The 18,173-nt window shown below is 39.9% G+C and overlaps 1 protein-coding gene across 4 annotated transcripts in view; it reads left to right on the top strand.

Moving 5' to 3' along the window:
- The window catches only part of Sos2 (SOS Ras/Rho guanine nucleotide exchange factor 2), a 93,859-nt gene that overhangs the window by 31,834 nt on the left and 43,852 nt on the right, over nt 1-18,173 (top strand). For all 4 annotated transcript variants that reach the window (XM_036205718.1, XM_036205716.1, XM_036205715.1 and 1 more), the window contains exons 3-6: nt 2,677-2,808; nt 4,837-5,001; nt 11,882-12,088; nt 15,744-15,887. In XM_036205718.1, coding sequence (XP_036061611.1) covers nt 2,677-2,808; nt 4,837-5,001; nt 11,882-12,088; nt 15,744-15,887 — 648 coding nt within the window. The remainder of the gene's footprint in view (nt 1-2,676; nt 2,809-4,836; nt 5,002-11,881; nt 12,089-15,743; nt 15,888-18,173) is intronic.

The following is an 18,173-nucleotide window of genomic DNA, read 5'->3' as shown; positions in this document are numbered from 1 at the left end:
CAAATTCATTAAGGGCCTGATGCCTTGATTAATTCAGAGCCCTCAGGATCCAGTCAGAGCCCGTCAACTGCAAACCAGCCCATGAGGCTTGTGGAAGATTTCCCAATACCAATAGGTGGCCAGTCAGATTCGAGAGGGACAGAACATACAGGATAAATATATATTAAAGGAGAAGTATGACATGGGTTGAGTAGACCCACAGTTGGCCGTCTTCACACAGGAGAGGTGATACCTAGTCATTTCTTAGTTCAAGAGACTGGATCCCTCAGCAGGCCCAGTCTGCTGCTGGATACATACAGGATTTCTGGAGAGCCGCTTGAGTTCACATGGGAAGGCCAAAGAAGCTGGCTTCCTGTTAGCAAAGGGCGAGAGAGGGAGCAACATGGTAGGTGCACTCACAAGCAAGGGCCAAAGTCAAGCGGGCAAAAAGCTAAAGCTTTCCCCATACTTTATGTCTAGGAAGCGCCAAGGCATCCACTCTAGGAGACGGTCTTGCTGTCTGAATCTCCTAGAAAATACTGCATAGGCCTGCCCAGAAGCTGTCCAATTACACTGGTAACCAAGATTAACCTTCCCAGTGGGCAAACAAATACAGTTGAGTCATAAAGTACTAGAAATAAAGTGAGAAAATGAAATATTATGTGCGATAATGGCTGCATTTCACAAAAATATAGGGTAAAAAAGGCTATACTCAAAATAATACATGTGATATTTCATTTTCTGAACTTTAGGAACTGCTAATACCAATGGTGTTAGAAATCAGGGACCAAGACAGCTCAACATACAAGGTGCTTGCCTCCGGATGACACAGAATGGTGATATGCGTTTGCTCCCTCAACCCACATGAAGTTGGGTTGGGAGAAACACCAAAGTTGTCTGCCGGCCTTCACAGACATGCTGTGGCACATGCATGCACGCACACATGCACACATGCATGTACACACATGCACATACACACATGCACGCACACACGCATGCACATGCACATGCACACACACGCCTGTATACACACAATAAGGAATGAAGATCAAGATTATAGAAATGTTCTATATCTTGATTTGGATGATGGTTACATAGGTGTAAACATTTTCAAAATTCATAGAACTGAGCCAGGTGGTGGTGGCGCACACCTTTAATCCCAGCACTCGGGAGGCAGAGCCAGGCGGATCTCTGTGAGTTTGAGGCCAGCCTGGGCTACAAAGTGAGTTCCGGGAAAGGCGCAAAGCTACACAGAGAAACCCTGTCTCAAAAAACCAAAACAAAACAAAACAAAAAAATTCATAGAACTGCATACTAAAACTGTTTGCATCTGCGCATAGTGGTACATGCTAATAATCTCAGCACACAGGAAGATGAGGCAGGAAGAACGTAAGTTCAAGGTCATTCTGGGTACAGGGCAAAACTCCATCTTAAAAAGAAAAAATTTGCTCATTTTAGTACATATAAATATTACCTTTATAAATGATAAATATAAACCTTAAGGATATTAGTTCATTGTTTATAGAGGAACACACATACACCTCTGTGTGTGTGTGCTGCTGTCTAAATCTCTAAAAGTCTGCATGAATTATTAGTATTTTTTGCATTGGTTACATAGCATTTTTAGATTCTAAAAAATATTTGTCAATGCAGCTTCTAGAAATTATTTTTGCTTTGTACTTTCTTTTGAAGATTTTGTGATAAAGTTACAATTTCCCATCTAAAGGAAGACTGTAATTTAGAGTTATTGAAGTATTAGGACTTTTAGGCACTCTTAAAATTAAAACATTTAGTCTCTTTTTTTTTTTTTTTTTTGCTATATCATTTCAGCGTTAAATAAATATAACAAAACATCCTTTCAGTAGCTAATTTTCCTAAGCTTGGTAATACAGCTTTCATGTAGGAAACATTACATTATTGGAGTCCAATTCTGATATATAGTTCTTATTCCTGTCAACCACTGGTTAAGTTTAAGACTAAGTGAACAGGAGATTTGGGTTATTTTTATGGAGATCTGTGTCTCTATAACTATTCTGAGCACCCCAACTCCAACAGTATTCCATGAGTCCCATGGCAGCTGATCTTTCAACGCTTCTCCACATTGCTGTAGGGTTTTCTCGGGGAGAGGCTTCTGGAAATACTAATGATGAGATGACTTCTAAGTAGATGGTGCTAACCTTAAATGTCACCGTTAAAGAATAAACCATTTCATGTTGATACAGATCTCCTATGTAGTGTGCCTTTTCCTAATTCATTTTTTTAAACTGCTAGAGCTTGACCTGACCCTTGCACATCTTACCCAGACAGTCTGTTGAACTATGCTCCCCAGGGCTAGTATGATTAAAAATTCATGTGACAAAATTATTCATTGTCCTGTTGACCTTTGTTTTTCTTTATTTTGAGATAGGGTCTTAACTTTGTAGCTTGGGCTGGCCTCAACTCTTCATGTAGCCCAGGCTGGGTTTGAACTCAGAGTCTTCATATCTCTACATTCTCAGTGCTGGGATTATAGGTGTGCCACCATGGCTGGTGACCTTTTTAAAAACCAAAAGGTTTTTCTTTTAATTCCTGAATCAAAACATAATATACCCCTGCTATCTTTTGTATTAAAAATACTGATCAGGTTGAGTTTTATATGAGTTTTCTATTTATAAACACTTCTGTTGATTCTGAATGGCCCCACTGTGATCCGAACAGGAACGAGTCCAAAAGACCTTTCCTCATCCTATTGATAAATGGGCAATTGCTGATGCACAGTCTGCCATCGAGAAACGTAAGCGAAGAAATCCTCTTTTACTACCTGTGGACAAAATCCATCCTTCCTTAAAGGTAATAAAAGATGAGACACTGGGGAAATTCTTCGTAATAAGTAATACTTCATGTAGTATTGAAGTGTGTATTTATAGTAGTAAGGGTCTATTTGTATATGCATTGTATATGTATATGTGTATGAAGTAAAAACAGAGTAAAGGTGTATGTCAGTGATATGCATTGTGTGAGTGATACCCTGGGTTGAATCCCTAGCATGCAGTCCATCCACCCCCAAAGAAAGGAATGAAATAAAAATAAATAAATGTACCTAATGAAATCCGTGGCTCAAATACTCCCTGCCCCCCGCCACAGTTAACAGTAATAATAAATTGTGGCATTTTGTGGTATCTTCCAGTGACTACTACACCACTATCTCTTATTAATTCTTATGTAGTAGACCATGATTCTCAATGTTTTGTTATTAAGAAAGTGTAATATCAAAAGGCACTGAGTGTTTTTAAATTAACCTGTAGACTTTGGAAAAGGACACTAGAGAAAAATCTAGAGAATATGTTTGCTGTATGTAGACATTTTGGTAGAGGTTTCAGTAACTCCCTCATTCTGTTTTTTTTTCTGTCCCCGTGATACATACCACAACCAAAATCAACGTGGGGAGAAAGGGCTTAGCTCAGCTTACACCTCATAGTCCCTCATTGAGGGAACCAAGGCAGGAACTTCAAGCTAACCTGGGACCATCTGCCCAGGAATAGCACTACCCACAGAGGGCTCGTCCCTTCTTTGTCAATCATTAATCAAGAAAGTGCTCCATAGACCTGCCTACAGGTAGAGGCAACACCCTCCCTCCCAGACATACACATAGAAACTCTCTTCTGAAGGACTACAGTGATTACAAGATAATGAGGTTTTGTTTGTTTGTTTGTTTTTAAGACAGGGTGTCTCTGTGTAATCCTAGAACTTACTCTGTAGACCAAACACAGACACTCACCTGCCTCTGCCTCCCTAGTGCTGGGACTAAAGGTGTGCGCCATCACACCAGGCTAGATAATGATTTTAAAGCAAGGTCCTTGTAGAAAGAAGGTATTTGTCACAGGGGTTTTCAATCAGATGTTAAGAAGCTGTCAGTAAAATATAGCCCAACATTTTTTATTTTTCTGGTCTTCTGTTTGTATGGTATGTCTTCTGATTTTGTGTTTTTATGGGTTTTCTTTGTATGTTTCATGACATTTTAAAAAATTCTGTTTTTTTCCTTGTTTTGTTTTATTTGGCTGTTTGTCTTCTAAACAGAAAGAGAAGAAGGCTTGGCATCAAATGGGTGGGTGGGTATCTTGGAGGAGATGCAGGAGAGGGAACAGTGATCAGAATGTGTTGTATGAAAATTTTCATTTTAGTTCAAAAATATAGCTCAAGATTTCCTGTTAGAATCATGTACTATCATTTGATCAAATAGTGGACTTGTTAGATTATATATTTTTTGTAAGATCAATAATACTAGGATCAACTGTTAATTTTATATCCTATGGCAGTGGTTCTCAACCTTCTTAATGCTACGACTTTTTAATACAGTTCCTTATGATGATGACCCCAACCATAAAATTATTTTGTTGTTACTGCATAACTGTAATTTTGCTGCTTATGAATTGTAATATAAAAACCTGTGTTTTTCCAGTGATCTTAGGTGACTTCCAGAAGGGTCACTACCCACAGATTGAGAACCACTATCCTGTGGTACCCATATATTGAGATATTCTTCTTTTAAAAATTTGTTTATGGGCCAGGCAGTGGTGGCACATGCTTTATTCCAGCACGTGGGAGGTTGAGGCAGAGGTATCCCTATGAGTTCGGGGGCAGCCAGGTCTACACAGTAAGTTTCAGGACAGCCAGGGATACACAGAGAAACCCTGTCTCTGAAAAAAAAAAATTATTTATGAGTAAAAATGGTAGATAGGATTTTTTTCTTTCAGTACTGAAGCTTAAACTCAGGGCTTTGCTGCTAAGCCACCCCAGTTCTGAAGTAGGAGTTTTAAGTGTTTGTTTGATGCTTGAAAGGGCTTTTGTTTTGGAATTGAATTATCTTTTTTTTAACAGGAAGTTTTGGGGTACAAAGTGGACTACCACGTGTCCCTCTACATTGTGGCCGTATTGGAGTATATCTCAGCAGATATTTTGAAACTGGCTGGTAATTATGTTTTTAATATCCGGCATTATGAAATATCTCAGCAAGACATTAAAGTGTCAATGTGTGCAGATAAGGTAAGTGCTAAAGAGTGTTGAAACTGAAACTGCATGCTAATGGCCAGGTGGCAAATTTGTTTTACTCTTTTCAAAATAATTTTAAAGAAGTTTCTTCTTTAAGTTTATGAAGATTTTTATATATTAAGTTCACACATTTTAGGTTAACATATCAAATATAAGCTGATACTAGAAATACTTCTTCCTGCAACACAAGTAACTACTTTCTTTCCTAGTACAAGAGGTCAGAAGGAGCGCTTTGCATGCCAGGTGCTTCGCCACTGACCTGTACCTTCACTACCTTACCTTTATTCATCTTATTTCGGGGGATGTTATTTAAGAATTTATTTACCTCTCCCTGTGAGAGAGAGAGAGAGAGAGTGTGTGTGTGTGTGTGTGTGTGTGTGTGTGTGTGTGTGTGTGTGTGTGTGTGTAGGTTGGTGGACAGCTTCCAGGTATCCTATCTTTCCTTCTACCGTGGAGCTCAGGGATAAAACTCAGGTTATCAGGCTTGGTGACACATGCCTTTACCTGCTCAGTCATTTCACTGGCCCTGCTTGTTTTGGAGACAAGATTTCATTGTGTAGCCCAGGCTGGCCTTGAACTCACTGTACAGCTCAGACCAGCTTTGAATTCATGATCTTTCTGATTAGGCTCTGAAGTGCTAGGATTATCAGTGTGCATCATGATGTACATGATGCTGTTAGGTTTTTGTTTTAAAGCCATTGTCTCTCTATGCAGCCCCAGCTGGCCTGAAGCTTGCTTTGTAGACCAGGCTGACCTGGAATTCCTAGATGTTCCCTTGCCTCTGCCTCCCAAGTATTGGGTTTAAAGGGGTGTGCCTTCATACAAGGTAATATATTATTAGTAAATTTATAATTCCTGATACTGGAAGACAGAAAATACTAGCTTTACTAGGTATTTCCAGAGTTCAGCATCTGTGGTGGGGGTGGGGGTGTGAATTCTCTTTTTCCATCAAGAATCTTTACATGGGGGGGGGGGTGGTAAGGGGACAAAATCCACCCAAATCAGTTGAAGAAAAGTAGTTTATTTAGATAATGTTTATTTTATTCAGTTTTTTCCTTGCTTTATAGTGACAGGGTGTTACTATGTAACTCAGGCTGGCCTTGGACTTGCCTAGACTGGTGTCAAACGTGAGATCCTCCTGCCTCTTGTGTGCTGGAATTCTAGGCATGAGCTACCACACACTCCTAAGATTTGAATGTTTAAAAGAGAATATATAGCATTGTTTCTGGTCTATTAACTGTAAGTGATTGTGAAGAGCATGCTTTGGTATCTCAAGGCAGTTAGGGCATGGGCCAGGGAAGAAACAGTTCACAACAAGTTACTGCCTCTGGTCTGTCCTCTCTGGATCACAGGTGCCTTTCTTCCTGTTCAGAGGTACTGCTTGAGGGAGACTCCAGTCTCTCGTTTCCTCCTTTCCTCCCTTCCTCTTTTCCCTCCTTCTATTTCACCTACAAATTCAGCATTGCTTGAAGTATCTGTCCTGAACAAGTACAACAGTGAGTAAGATAGCAATCCTGTGTCCAAAGGAGCATGTGTTAGTGTGAAATGAAAAGACCATAAACACATAATACAGTGTGATTTAAACAGTATACCAGCAAATGCAGTGTGCAGTGGAGAAGACAGTTGGCCCGCATCGGCGCCTAGGCAGACTTACAGAGAAGACTGCTGGAGCCGGCGCATCTGGTTCAGTGCATGCTTGGTCGTCACTAGGAGGTTTCAGAGAATGTTGGTGTTTGCAGAGGTTAACAGGCCTGAGTTAGACTTCCAGGCCACATTATTTTTTGAAAATACTATTTTTTAACCTATAGTTGAATTCTGTCATTCTATACTTTAATTTAAAAACTGATTTTTCCTCGCATTTCATTGTAGAAACTCGTCATTTTTATTTTGACTTCTAAAATTATGATTACATACTTTTTTTGCTGTGAAAGTGACGTAAGCTGATAGAAAAGCTGGAAGTGTAGTGCTCCGCCGTCGCATTCTGAGTCATTCTGAGAGTAAACTGCCTGCATAGGAGGTTCTGCCGACAAGAACGTTCCCTGCAGTGCAGTAGTCAGACTGTCAGCAGCCGGCGCATGGGCACATGGGTGCCGGTGCTGTTGTTCCAGGATCTCTTCCATAGCAAAGGGATGTAGACCAGAGTCCTCCGTCATTTACTTAGTTGTCCTGACTCTTTTCTCTAGGACAAGTCCTTTCTTCTTTAACTTTTATGATCTTGACACTGGAGAACTACAAGTCAGTTGTTAATGGTCCTCAGCTTGTGCTTTTTCTGATGTTATGTTTGGCTAGACTCAGGTTGTAGCCTTTAGCAGGAATTCATAGATGTACACTATGTTCTCATTGTATTTTCTCACATGGCATACAACTCACTTTCAGTGTTATTCATTAGTGATGTTGTTGTCTACCAGTCTTCTCTTTGAATCACTGTTTTTCCTTTTATAATTAACAAAAATTTTGTGAAATATTCCGGGATTGTCTCTTACTCTTTAGCACTCTAGGTTGTTGGTTAATTTAAATATGGACTTATAGGTTCTTACTTTACTCAGTGGATTATAATTAGTTATTTAGATGTTCAAATTATCACAGGCTTGATCAGGTCAGGTTGGAGCTCCAAATTTACCTATTTCTGTTATTTTTTGGAATAAATTCTTTTTTCTTTATTTTTAAGTATAAATTGACAAGTTGTGGGTTCACACTTTAGGAGTTACACTGTGGCTATGATTTATAAATACAGTGTAGAATAAACTTATACTATTATCTGTCAACTCAAATATGTATATTTATGGTGAGAACATTTGAAACTTACTGTCTTAGCAATTTTGAAATATACCATGCATTGTTATTAAATATATTCTCCATGCTCAGCATTAGATATAATTTTTTTCCTTCCGTCTAATTGAGACTTTCTACCTTTTGGCCCTCATCTCTCATTTCTCTCCCCATTTCTGAACATTCTGTTCTTTGCTTCTGTAAACATGACTATTTTAAATATGTATTATTTGTCTTTTGGGAGCACTCTATTTCAGCAGTAGACAGTCTGGGTTCATCTTGTTCAATGTGGCACTTCCCGAGCTTAGAATCAGTTGTTTCTCTAAAACAACAGCAATAACAACAACCAACACTTGAGCTCCTCTGAAGTAAAGAAGGGTATTTATAAACACAAGGTGTGGGTAGAGGGCTAGCTCATTGCTGTTGGAGGCACGCTGTCTCTCTCAGGACACCCTCTCCCACCACCACCCCCATTTCCCAGTTCTCTAATTGGGCCATTTAAGATTTCACTTTAGTCTTCTCTTTTCATATCTGTTATTGAAGACTCTGGCTCTGTTTTTCTTACGATATCTTCTTATTTGAGCAGTTCTCCCTTGTGTTACCAGTCTCTCCCCTCCCTCTACTGTGCTAGGCACCATCCCTTTGCCCACTCGGACTCCCAGGATTCCGTGGGTCTGAGAGGGAATGATGTCTACTCCAGTTGGTCATGTTCTCCAGCAGCAGACTGTGTCTTCCCCACCTACCCACCTTGTCCCTTTGCTTTTTTCCCTCCAGATTCGTATATTAATTGTATTTATGTGTACATGTGAATTTATGTGCACCAAGTGCATGTAGTGTCCATAGAGGCCAGGTGGCATTGGATTCCCCAGAACTAGAGTTACAGGCAGTTGTAAACTCCCTGATGTGAGTGCTGGCTGGGAACTGAACCCAGGTCCTCTACAAGAACAGTGAGCCCCTGTAAGTGAGCCTTCTCTCCATCAGCCCCTTCTTAGAGGCTCTAGGCTCTGCATCCTGAACTGAACCACCCACACAGCTTCTCACCCTCCCTGCAGGGATTTCTACCTTACTTGTCTTGTCCACCCTCTCCCTTCAGTGGCCTTAGATAGACGATGCAAAGGAGTGTGACTCTAACCATTGAGCCTTCCCTCCAGCCCCTACACTGACATAAAATTACAGACAAGCATTGAGATTTATGTTTACCAGCACTGGCTATTACAAAATGCCCCTCTCCTTGACATTTTATGCTCTTCTTTTATAGTTTTAGTGTTAACTTCTGAGTATTCATATCACCCTGTTACTTACTGGGTTTGCAGATGTCTGAACCCCGAGGACTTTGTAAGTGGGGTACTCTTCTGCCTTTCTTTTCTTTTATTTTAACAGTCATAAGCTTCATTCCAATTTAACTGCAGAAAATTTCATATTGTCTTAAAGTTTTCACATACCAAGATATTTAAAAAACCTAATTCTGGCATTCATTTTCTATACCCTATCTAGCTTTGGGTAGTATGTATAAGTTTGAGAAACTTTGTTTTAGTTGAAATTGCTCAGTAAAAGAATCTTAAGCCGGGCGGTGGTGGCACACACCTGTAATCCCAGCCCTCTGAGGCAGAGCTAGGCAGATTTCTGTGAGTTCAAGGCCAGCCTGGTCTACAAAGCGAATTCCAGGAAAAGCTCAAAGCTACACAAAGAAACCCTGTCTTGAAAAAACAAACAAACAAACAAACAAAAGAATCTTAAAAGAGCAATATAAAGAATAAGGTTTTAAACGGATTGAAGACATCCTTCTCGGTTTAAGATGTACTACTTTTCTGTTACTGTTTACCTCCTGTCCAGTTCAACATCAACAAATATGTAAAGAGCCAGACAAAACCTGGGCATGGAGGTATACGCCTGTAATCTTAGCACTTAGTGGGCGTACGCAGGAGGATTGCTGCAAGTTTGAGGACAGCCTGGTGTCCATAGTGAATTCTCAGCCAACTCCAGGCTGCATAGTAATACTCTGTTTCAGAACGATAAAACAACGGCAGTCCCCGAGAACCCACAAAGCTAGATGAAAACTATTGTAGTCTCTCTTGCAGCTACTCATTTTCGCCCTGGTAGCACACACACATAGCCTTAAGCACATGGACTTGGGCTGTGTGCCAGTAAAACTTGATGGAAATAGACAGTGGGCAGGAGTTGGCATGTGTACCCTAGTTTGCTGACCCTTGCTTCAGACTTCCTCCTCACAGTCTCCTGTTTGTCACAGTCATGTGCCCAGCTGAGACTGCGGAGGACTGTATTGGTGATTCCAGTTCTGTGAGCGAGCTAAGGAGCTGGTCTGACACAGTATGAACTTTGTAAACCTAAACTTGTTTCTGGTGAGCACTATTTCAAGAGCTCAAAATCATGTGTTTAGTAACTATCGTCATTTCCTTTCATCTCACGGGACTTTCTTTCCAGAGGTATACCTTTCTTTTTTCCCCTGATCTCTTAAAAACATGAACTTGATAAGATTGCTCAGTGTTTCTGTGTGCATGTGGTATGCGTGTTCCCAGGGGATGCATGCAGAGGTCAGAGACCAGCTTGTAGGCACTGCTTCTCTTCATTGACGTACAAGTCACAAGTCAGGGCTAAACTCAGTTTGTCAGCCTTGGCAGCCTTGGCAGCCAGCACCCTGCTGAGCCAGCTTGCTGGCTCCTTTCTCTTTTAAAACGTAGAATATAGTTAACTTATTTATATAGATTGATTATTTTTATGGGTGTGAGTATTTTACCTACTTGTATGTATGTGCTTGGTGCCTGCGGAGGTCAAAAGAAAGCTTCAGATTCCCCGGAACTGGAATACATCTTGATCATTTGCACCTCCAGCCTCTCAAAGGAGCCCCCACTCTTCCCTCCCATTCCTTTAGGTAGCCTCAGGGTGTCCCCCTCCCCAACTCACATCTTTCCTGAACTCCTTTCTAAAAATTATTTTTATTTACGTGTACATGTGTGTGCCTGCATCAGCTTGTATGCATCATATGTGTACTGGTGCGGATAGAGGTTAGAGCGCATCACACTCTCTGAAACTGGTATTACAAGTGGTTGTGAGCCGCTTGACACTAGTGTTGGGAATGGGACTTGGGTCTTCTGCAGGAACAGTAGTATTCTTAACCACCGAGCCATTTTCCAAGCCCTTTCTTGAACTCTTTTTTGGTTTTTCAAGACAGAGTTTCTCTGTATAGCCCTGGCTGTCCTGGAACTCATTCTGTAGACCAGAGTGAACTCAGAAATTTACCTGCCTCTGCCTCCCAAGTGCTGCGATTAAAGGTGTGCATCACTGATGCCTGGCTTCTTGAACTCTTAACAGTTTTGAATATATAATTAACTATTTAAAGGTCCAATTAAATAACAGTATTAAAGTATATAGACACCTTATTCCTGTTGTTTTTGATTTATGAATAGTTCTTGCCTGTTGGCTGACACTTGCACACTGTGTACACACATGTACATACAAATATACATGCACAAAGTAATAATGACAAGAGAAGTGTCATTTGTTTGGTACAGACAGAATTTTCATAGAAATCTTTCTGATGCCAAGTTGAATGAGAGCACTGTGCTTTCTAAAGCATCACACTGTCACAGATGACCTGCCTTTTTATGACACTTCATGTTTTCCTTCATTCTGCCCAGGTGCACACACAGCAAGGATGTTGGACCTCAGTCATTTGCTAGACATCACCAGTCCTTCCGCTAGTTGTGTTTACATAGGAAGAACATGACTTTCATGAGAACAAATACTTCTCTACTATCACACTGTCTAGGAATCAGAACTGTGATTTTTGTCTCAGATGGTTGTTCCTTAAAAGCACACTCCTTTTGCTATTATATACAACTATGTATATGTGTAGATACGTATATGTCATATGTACATATGCACATACATGTGTATTCCAGAAACATTGATTTTACTATATCCAGTTTAACACCATCTCCTCTGACTTTCCCCTAAATTTCCTAGTAGAAATTAATGTGTGCAACATACAGTTCTTACTGCTTAATAACGTTTTAATTGCAGTAGTTTGAAACAGCTTTACAAATGGAAGGAAAGTAACTGTACATTCCTGATTTGTGCTTTCCAGGTTCTGATGGACATGTTTGATCAGGATGATGATATAGGTTTGGTTTCTCTCTGTGAAGATGAACCTAGTTCTTCTGGTGAGCTAAACTACTACGACCTTGTCAGAACTGAAATTGCAGAAGAAAGACAGTATCTACGGGAACTGAATATGATCATCAAAGTATTCCGAGAAGCCTTTCTTTCTGACAGGAAGCTGTTCAGGCCTTCCGTAAGTGCTTCCAGGGATTGAAACTTACCACACTCGTGTATAAATGTTCTTTTGACATATTTCTGAGTTTTAGAACCATCTGAATTGTACACAGGTGTGAGTGCAGTGACATGGAGACTCAAGGGGAGGGTTTTCATGGAATGACGACATTTTCTGCTGCATAGTAGCAGGTTACTGAGACGTGATGAGATGGAGTCACTCATTTGGAATGGTGAAGAAATGGTAGGAGGATGGAGGCTCTCTCCCTTCTGGGGGGGGGCGGCTTTAAGGCTGCAAGCTTCAACAGTGGCAGTTTTCAACTTTGTGGTTGTGGTTTTTCTGTTTTGTTTTGTTTTTTAGACAGGTTCTCACCATGTAGCTCTGGCTGGCCTGTAACTTACTATGTAGTCCAGGCTGACGTTGAGATTCACCTGCCTCTGCCTCAGAAGTGCTGGGATTAAAGGTGTGCCACCAAGCTCGACTAACTATGGGAATTTTGTTTGATTTTAAAAATTGTTTTGTATGTGAGAGTGTTTTGCCTGCATGTGTATCTATGCACCATATGTATGCCTGGTGATTATGGAGGAAAGAAGGGGACATTGGGTCCCCTGGACCTGGAGTTATAGATGTTTGTGAGCTGCCATGTGAGTTCTGGGATTGAACCTGGTCCTCCAGAAAAGCAGCTGGAAGGTGCTCTTAGTCACTGAGTCATCTGTCAGTCTAGCAGCAGGAAGTTTAAAAGAGAATATCCCAAGTAAAGAATCAAAGGTGGTGGTCTTCTGTTTGCAGACAGGGCAGCGATGGGTGCAGGGCCTGGCTCAGAGTGCTCTTCTCTTTGGAGCATGGAAAGTCAGTCTCTCAGGATGTGGACCTCATGCCTAAAGCCCAGGATCAGGATACGCATCAGGAGTTGCAAGCCTACCTAGGTTACATAGTGAAATACTGTTTCAAGTAAGCAAACAAAAACCAGGCCAATCCTAAGAAATCCAGCTACAAAAATATAGGTTTCTTTCTTTTTTTTCTTTCCTTACTTTAACAATGGTGTGTTTCTCTCTAAGTATATTTGACCTATATTTAAAAAATATTTAGTCTTAAGCTTACCTAATTCATACCTTCTAAGTTCTTCACTACAATAACTTGCAATAAACAAATAGACACAGTGCTCAGGCCCAGTTGTCCGAGTGCTTCAGAACTGACAAATTTTATTCTTTCCCGGAAGAGTTATTCAAATGATATTTCAAGGTATTTTAATTGGCCTCGACTTGTTTCTTTTGCATACATTTTTAGTTTAATAATGTTGCTAACTTCTGCTAAAGTGTAGTTTAGGATTCAGTTTTGTTTGATCCTTACACACGTGGTATCTGTAGGGCAGACGTCACTTTTCTACTTTCCTGCTGTGAAATAGTTGAGTTAGTTAAATTCCACACAGCATTAGGGTGTGGGTTTGAGCTCTTTCTACTACATTATAAGCTGGTTTTCCATAACAGTACTAGGAATAAGGGTAGCAAACGCTATTGGTTAATGCTCCCTCCTGTGCCTTGCCTGTGTCCCACCAGTGTTCACTCCTAAATTAATCTGTCTCTTTTCATTGGATTAATGCCAGTTTGATAGACAGTCTCTGTTATACTGAAGGTTAGAAGTAAGAATTCCTTTTTTCTCCTTCTCTGTATCTGCTATAAATGTTTTTCCCATGTAGATGACACTGTAAACTCTTGAGTTAAAGACCATCTAAGATCAGAGAATAGTTCTTGGCAATTGTTAGAAAAGTAATAAATGAGTTAAGGTTGATCCCAGTTACAAGATGTGTGGCCATGGGCAAATCCTCTGACTCCTTGGTGCCTGTGTGCTCATTTGGAATACAGGGATGTTGTGGTGCCGGTCTGATAAGGGCGCGTGAAGCTAGGAGTCCAGGCCACTGCTAAGAACACTGGCCCTGTGGTCCTTAGCGTGCCAAATGAGCAAATTAAGAGTTTAAGAGACAACACCCATGTCAAAGGCCTGTAATAATGTGTGAAGCATATCCAGTGTCAGAGGTTAATTGTCGTTCGTATCTTAATCCATGGTCATTCTTGCATGTTGTAAAAGGAAAAACAAACTGTTTTTGTTCTGTAATCTCTCACACATGAGAGATCACTTAATGATATGTGTCTCCTCTGAGCCCCTTGCACACTAAGTAACTCTTCAGAGGATAACCTCAGATTATCCTGCCCATTGATGTTATCCTGCTAGGCATTGTGTCATGGCTGAAGAACTCATGCCCAACAGGCTATAGTAAGTGTAGTTCCCATGACCCCTCCTTGAGTTCGGTTGATTTGCTGGGGTGGATCATAGAACTCAGGGAAATATTTAAGTTGACCAGTTTGTTATGAGGGATGTTCTGTGGGACCCAAGGTGAGCAGCAATGAGGGAAGGCTGGGACAAGGTCAGAGGGTTCTAGCTTCCATGTTCTTCCTGGGAAGCCATGCTCCTGGCACCTCCATGTGTTCACAGCTTAGAAGCTCATCAACCTTGTTCGAGAGTCTTTGTAGAACTTGGACTCCATTCTCCTACCCTACTCCAGAAGTCAGTGAGCCGAGGGAACATTCCATCCCTTTAATCCTCACCCTTAGTAACCTTGTTAGCATAAACTTAGGAGTGATCAGAGACACTCTGGAAATTCCCAGTGTTTTAGAAGCTCCCTCAGAAGAACCAGGACAAATCCAAACACTCATATTATGTTACAGAAGTAGTAGAGCCGGGATTCAAGGTGCAGGTTGATCATGTTCCTTAGCCTGTTACATTCCGGTTGCAAAATGCTAGGATAGCTGTAGTCTGGATAGTAGGTGATATGATCTGTTTGTGTCTGCTGTGTTCATGGCTTAATCTAAATATAACAATAAATCAAGCATGGCCGTTTGAAGACATCCTTAGTTCCTTTTACAATTTAGAACATGAGCAATAAATTGAACAATTAAATTGTATCTAGATTAGGAGTCATTTTCATTCCAATTCTAGCTGTTATCATTCTCTTTAAGACCATTTTTTCAGCATCTTAGCCAATTTCAAAACACACAAATGCATTTCTTTTTTAAAATTTTTTTGATGTTTATAGAGGTATCTATGAGAGTTGAGGATTATAAATTCAAGCTATCTAGAATTTATAGTTTCTAGTATACTTACTGCCTCTGATCCAAGAGATCCTTAAAATTTTCTTTGTCTTCATGATTGATTTTTACTGTCTTAGAATATACTTTGATGAAGTCTGGTGGAAATACATCTTTAACATTTATTGTGTGTGGTGTGCCCATGTGTCAGAGGACAACTTGTGGAACGAGGTCCTCTCCTTCACCGTGTGTGTCCTGGGAATGGATCTCAGGTGATTTTGCACAGTAGCGATCACCAGCTGAGCCCTCTTACTACCCCGTTCCTTTTGAGACAAGTTCTGCCAGTGAACCTGGAGCTCATTTCTTCTGCTGGGCTGGTGGGCCAGCGAACGACAGGGATCCACCTGACCGCCTCTCCACCCCCACGGTCACAAATGCCCACCAGCACCTGGCTTTCCTGTGGGTGCTGGGACCTGAGCTCAGGTCAACATATGCCTCACTGACTCGGCCATCTCCTTAGTCCACATCTGTTTGCTGTTAATGTGTAAGCATGATTCTCAACCTGACATGCTTCAATCTTTCTTATTTTTCAGGAAATTGAAAAGATTTTCAGTAACATTTCAGATATACATGAATTGACTGTGAAACTTTTAGGTTTGATTGAAGACACAGTAGAAATGACAGATGAAAGTAGTCCTCACCCATTGGCTGGGAGCTGTTTTGAAGATTTAGCAGAGGTAAGCATAAGAAACCACTTCAGACTGTCATTAAAGTCTTAAAAATTATATCAAGAAATTTAGTAATACGTGTTTTTTAAGTTAGAAGGTCCTGCTGACTACTATAAAAAAAATGCTCAAGATTCAATTATGTTGACTGAGTAGCACTTTGGGTTTGCAGCTTTGAACTTACACCTTGATGCACCAGCATCTCAGGTGTCTAGGACGCAAGAGTGTGCCCATGCCCAGCTACTGGAACTTTCTTTATAGTGTACTAATGCTTCCACATATGGTGAAAGTTTATATACTAATAGTTAGTATAATATTAATACTAATAATTAGTATATTATATACATATTATATATATACACATACACATACTTATTTACTTTAACCCTAAGTACATTTAAGGTGAAGGAAATAATTTGTTGATAATCATTTTGTTTTGTTTTGTTTTGTTTTTGAGACAGAGTTTCTTTGTGTAGCTGTGTTCTTTTAAATGATTATAACAATCATTTATATATATATATATATATATATATATATATATATATAATAAATGATACACCTTTTTGTAAAAGTACTCAAAATTAAATATAAAGATGGCCACTATAACTTATAACATTTATCTTTTTAAAAATTATTTATTTTATGTGTATGTATGTTTTCCATGCATGTATGTCTGTGTACCACATGTGTGCAGTGGCCAAGGAGGCCAGAAGAGGGCATTGGGTCCCCAGAACTAGAGTTATAGACAGTTGTGAGCCACCCTGTGGGTGCTGAAACTTGAACCCAGGACTTCTGGAAGAGCAGCTAATTCTCTTAATCATGAGCCATCTCTCCAGCCCTCTTCATTTATCCCTTTATAAACATTCTCTGTGTTTTATAAAGCTATGTGTATATTTACAAGACAACGTTCTCCCATTTTATAATGTTTTTCATTCTGTCATATTTTCTGTTAGTAGATATACTTAAACATAATTTTTAAGTATAAAAGTATAAATATATAAGGCTGGCAGGATGGCTAAGCAGTTCAGGTGCTTGCCTCCAACCAAATCTGACAAATTGTTCAATCCCTCTGACCAAGAAGGTGTGAATGAAGAACTGGCTCCTGAAAGTTGTCTTTTGACGTGTTCACAAAGACATTTTACACAGCGTAAATGCATTGTTATTTATATATTATTATACATGAGGACATATATTGTTCTTATAGTTCCTCTTTTTAAATAAAAGCATGTTGGATAGCTTTGCATACTCACTGGCCATTGGGTCTTTAAAAGTGCTGCTTTTAGATTTCATGTACAAAAATCACACACTTTCATAATCTCTGCCTATATCTTCTGACAGTAGGGATTACTTTGATTATATCTATTTTATTGCCGAACACTAGTTTCTCTTTGTTTCTGTTTTTGGGGATGCAGAACCTTGCGTATACCCCGTACTGACCTCAGACTTTCAGCCTCTTGAGAGTGGGTTTGCAGGCCTGAGCCCCAGTACCTGGCTCAGACTTTGTTCTTCATAAAACATGTTACATTTTAATAACTAATTTATGGTCTCATTAACTTGCTATACCCTTAAAGGCACTTTGCTTCTAAAATGCTGTATTGTTTTTGTTTTTAAAGTTGAATATATAAGAAAGTAACATTTGTCATTTTAACCATTTTTATTACATTTATGTATTTGTGTGCATGTGTGTTTCTGCATGCATACATGCATGTGTGTGCATGCATGTGAAGGTCAGAGGACAATTTGCAAGAGTTGGTTCTCTCCTTTCTACCCTATGGGTCTCAGGAATCAGTTAAGTCATTAGACTTGATGGCAAGTACGTCTACCTGCTGAGCCATCCTACCAGCCCCATTTTAATTATTTTTAAATGTGTAATTTAGGAACTAGTACAGTGTTTGTAACTGAATTCTTACTATTATATGATCATGACCACTGTGTAGTTCCAAAACTAATTCATCATCCCTAATAGAAACTACCCAGTGAGCAGTAATAGTATCATTTCCTTCCACTCCCCACCCCCAACTCTTGATATTCACTCATCTCCTCCCAGCTCTGTAAATTTGCCTATATTTTAAATAAGTGGGCTCATATAATATTTGTTGTTTTCTGGCTGTTTATTTAGCATAATGCTATAATGTTCATCTATGCTACTACATGGATGAGTGATGTTCTGACACATGTTGTTGAACATCCCTAACCTGTGGATCCAAAGTCAGTATGTCCTGAAATCCATCACTTTGAGCTTGCACTAATTAATTTTGGTTTTAAGGACATTTTTGATTTTTAGACTAGAGATGCTTA

This window comes from Onychomys torridus, chromosome 14 (assembly GCF_903995425.1).
Source record: "Onychomys torridus chromosome 14, mOncTor1.1, whole genome shotgun sequence".
Classification (NCBI taxonomy): domain Eukaryota; kingdom Metazoa; phylum Chordata; class Mammalia; order Rodentia; family Cricetidae; genus Onychomys; species Onychomys torridus.
This window is presented reverse-complemented; position numbering and strand designations above follow the sequence as displayed.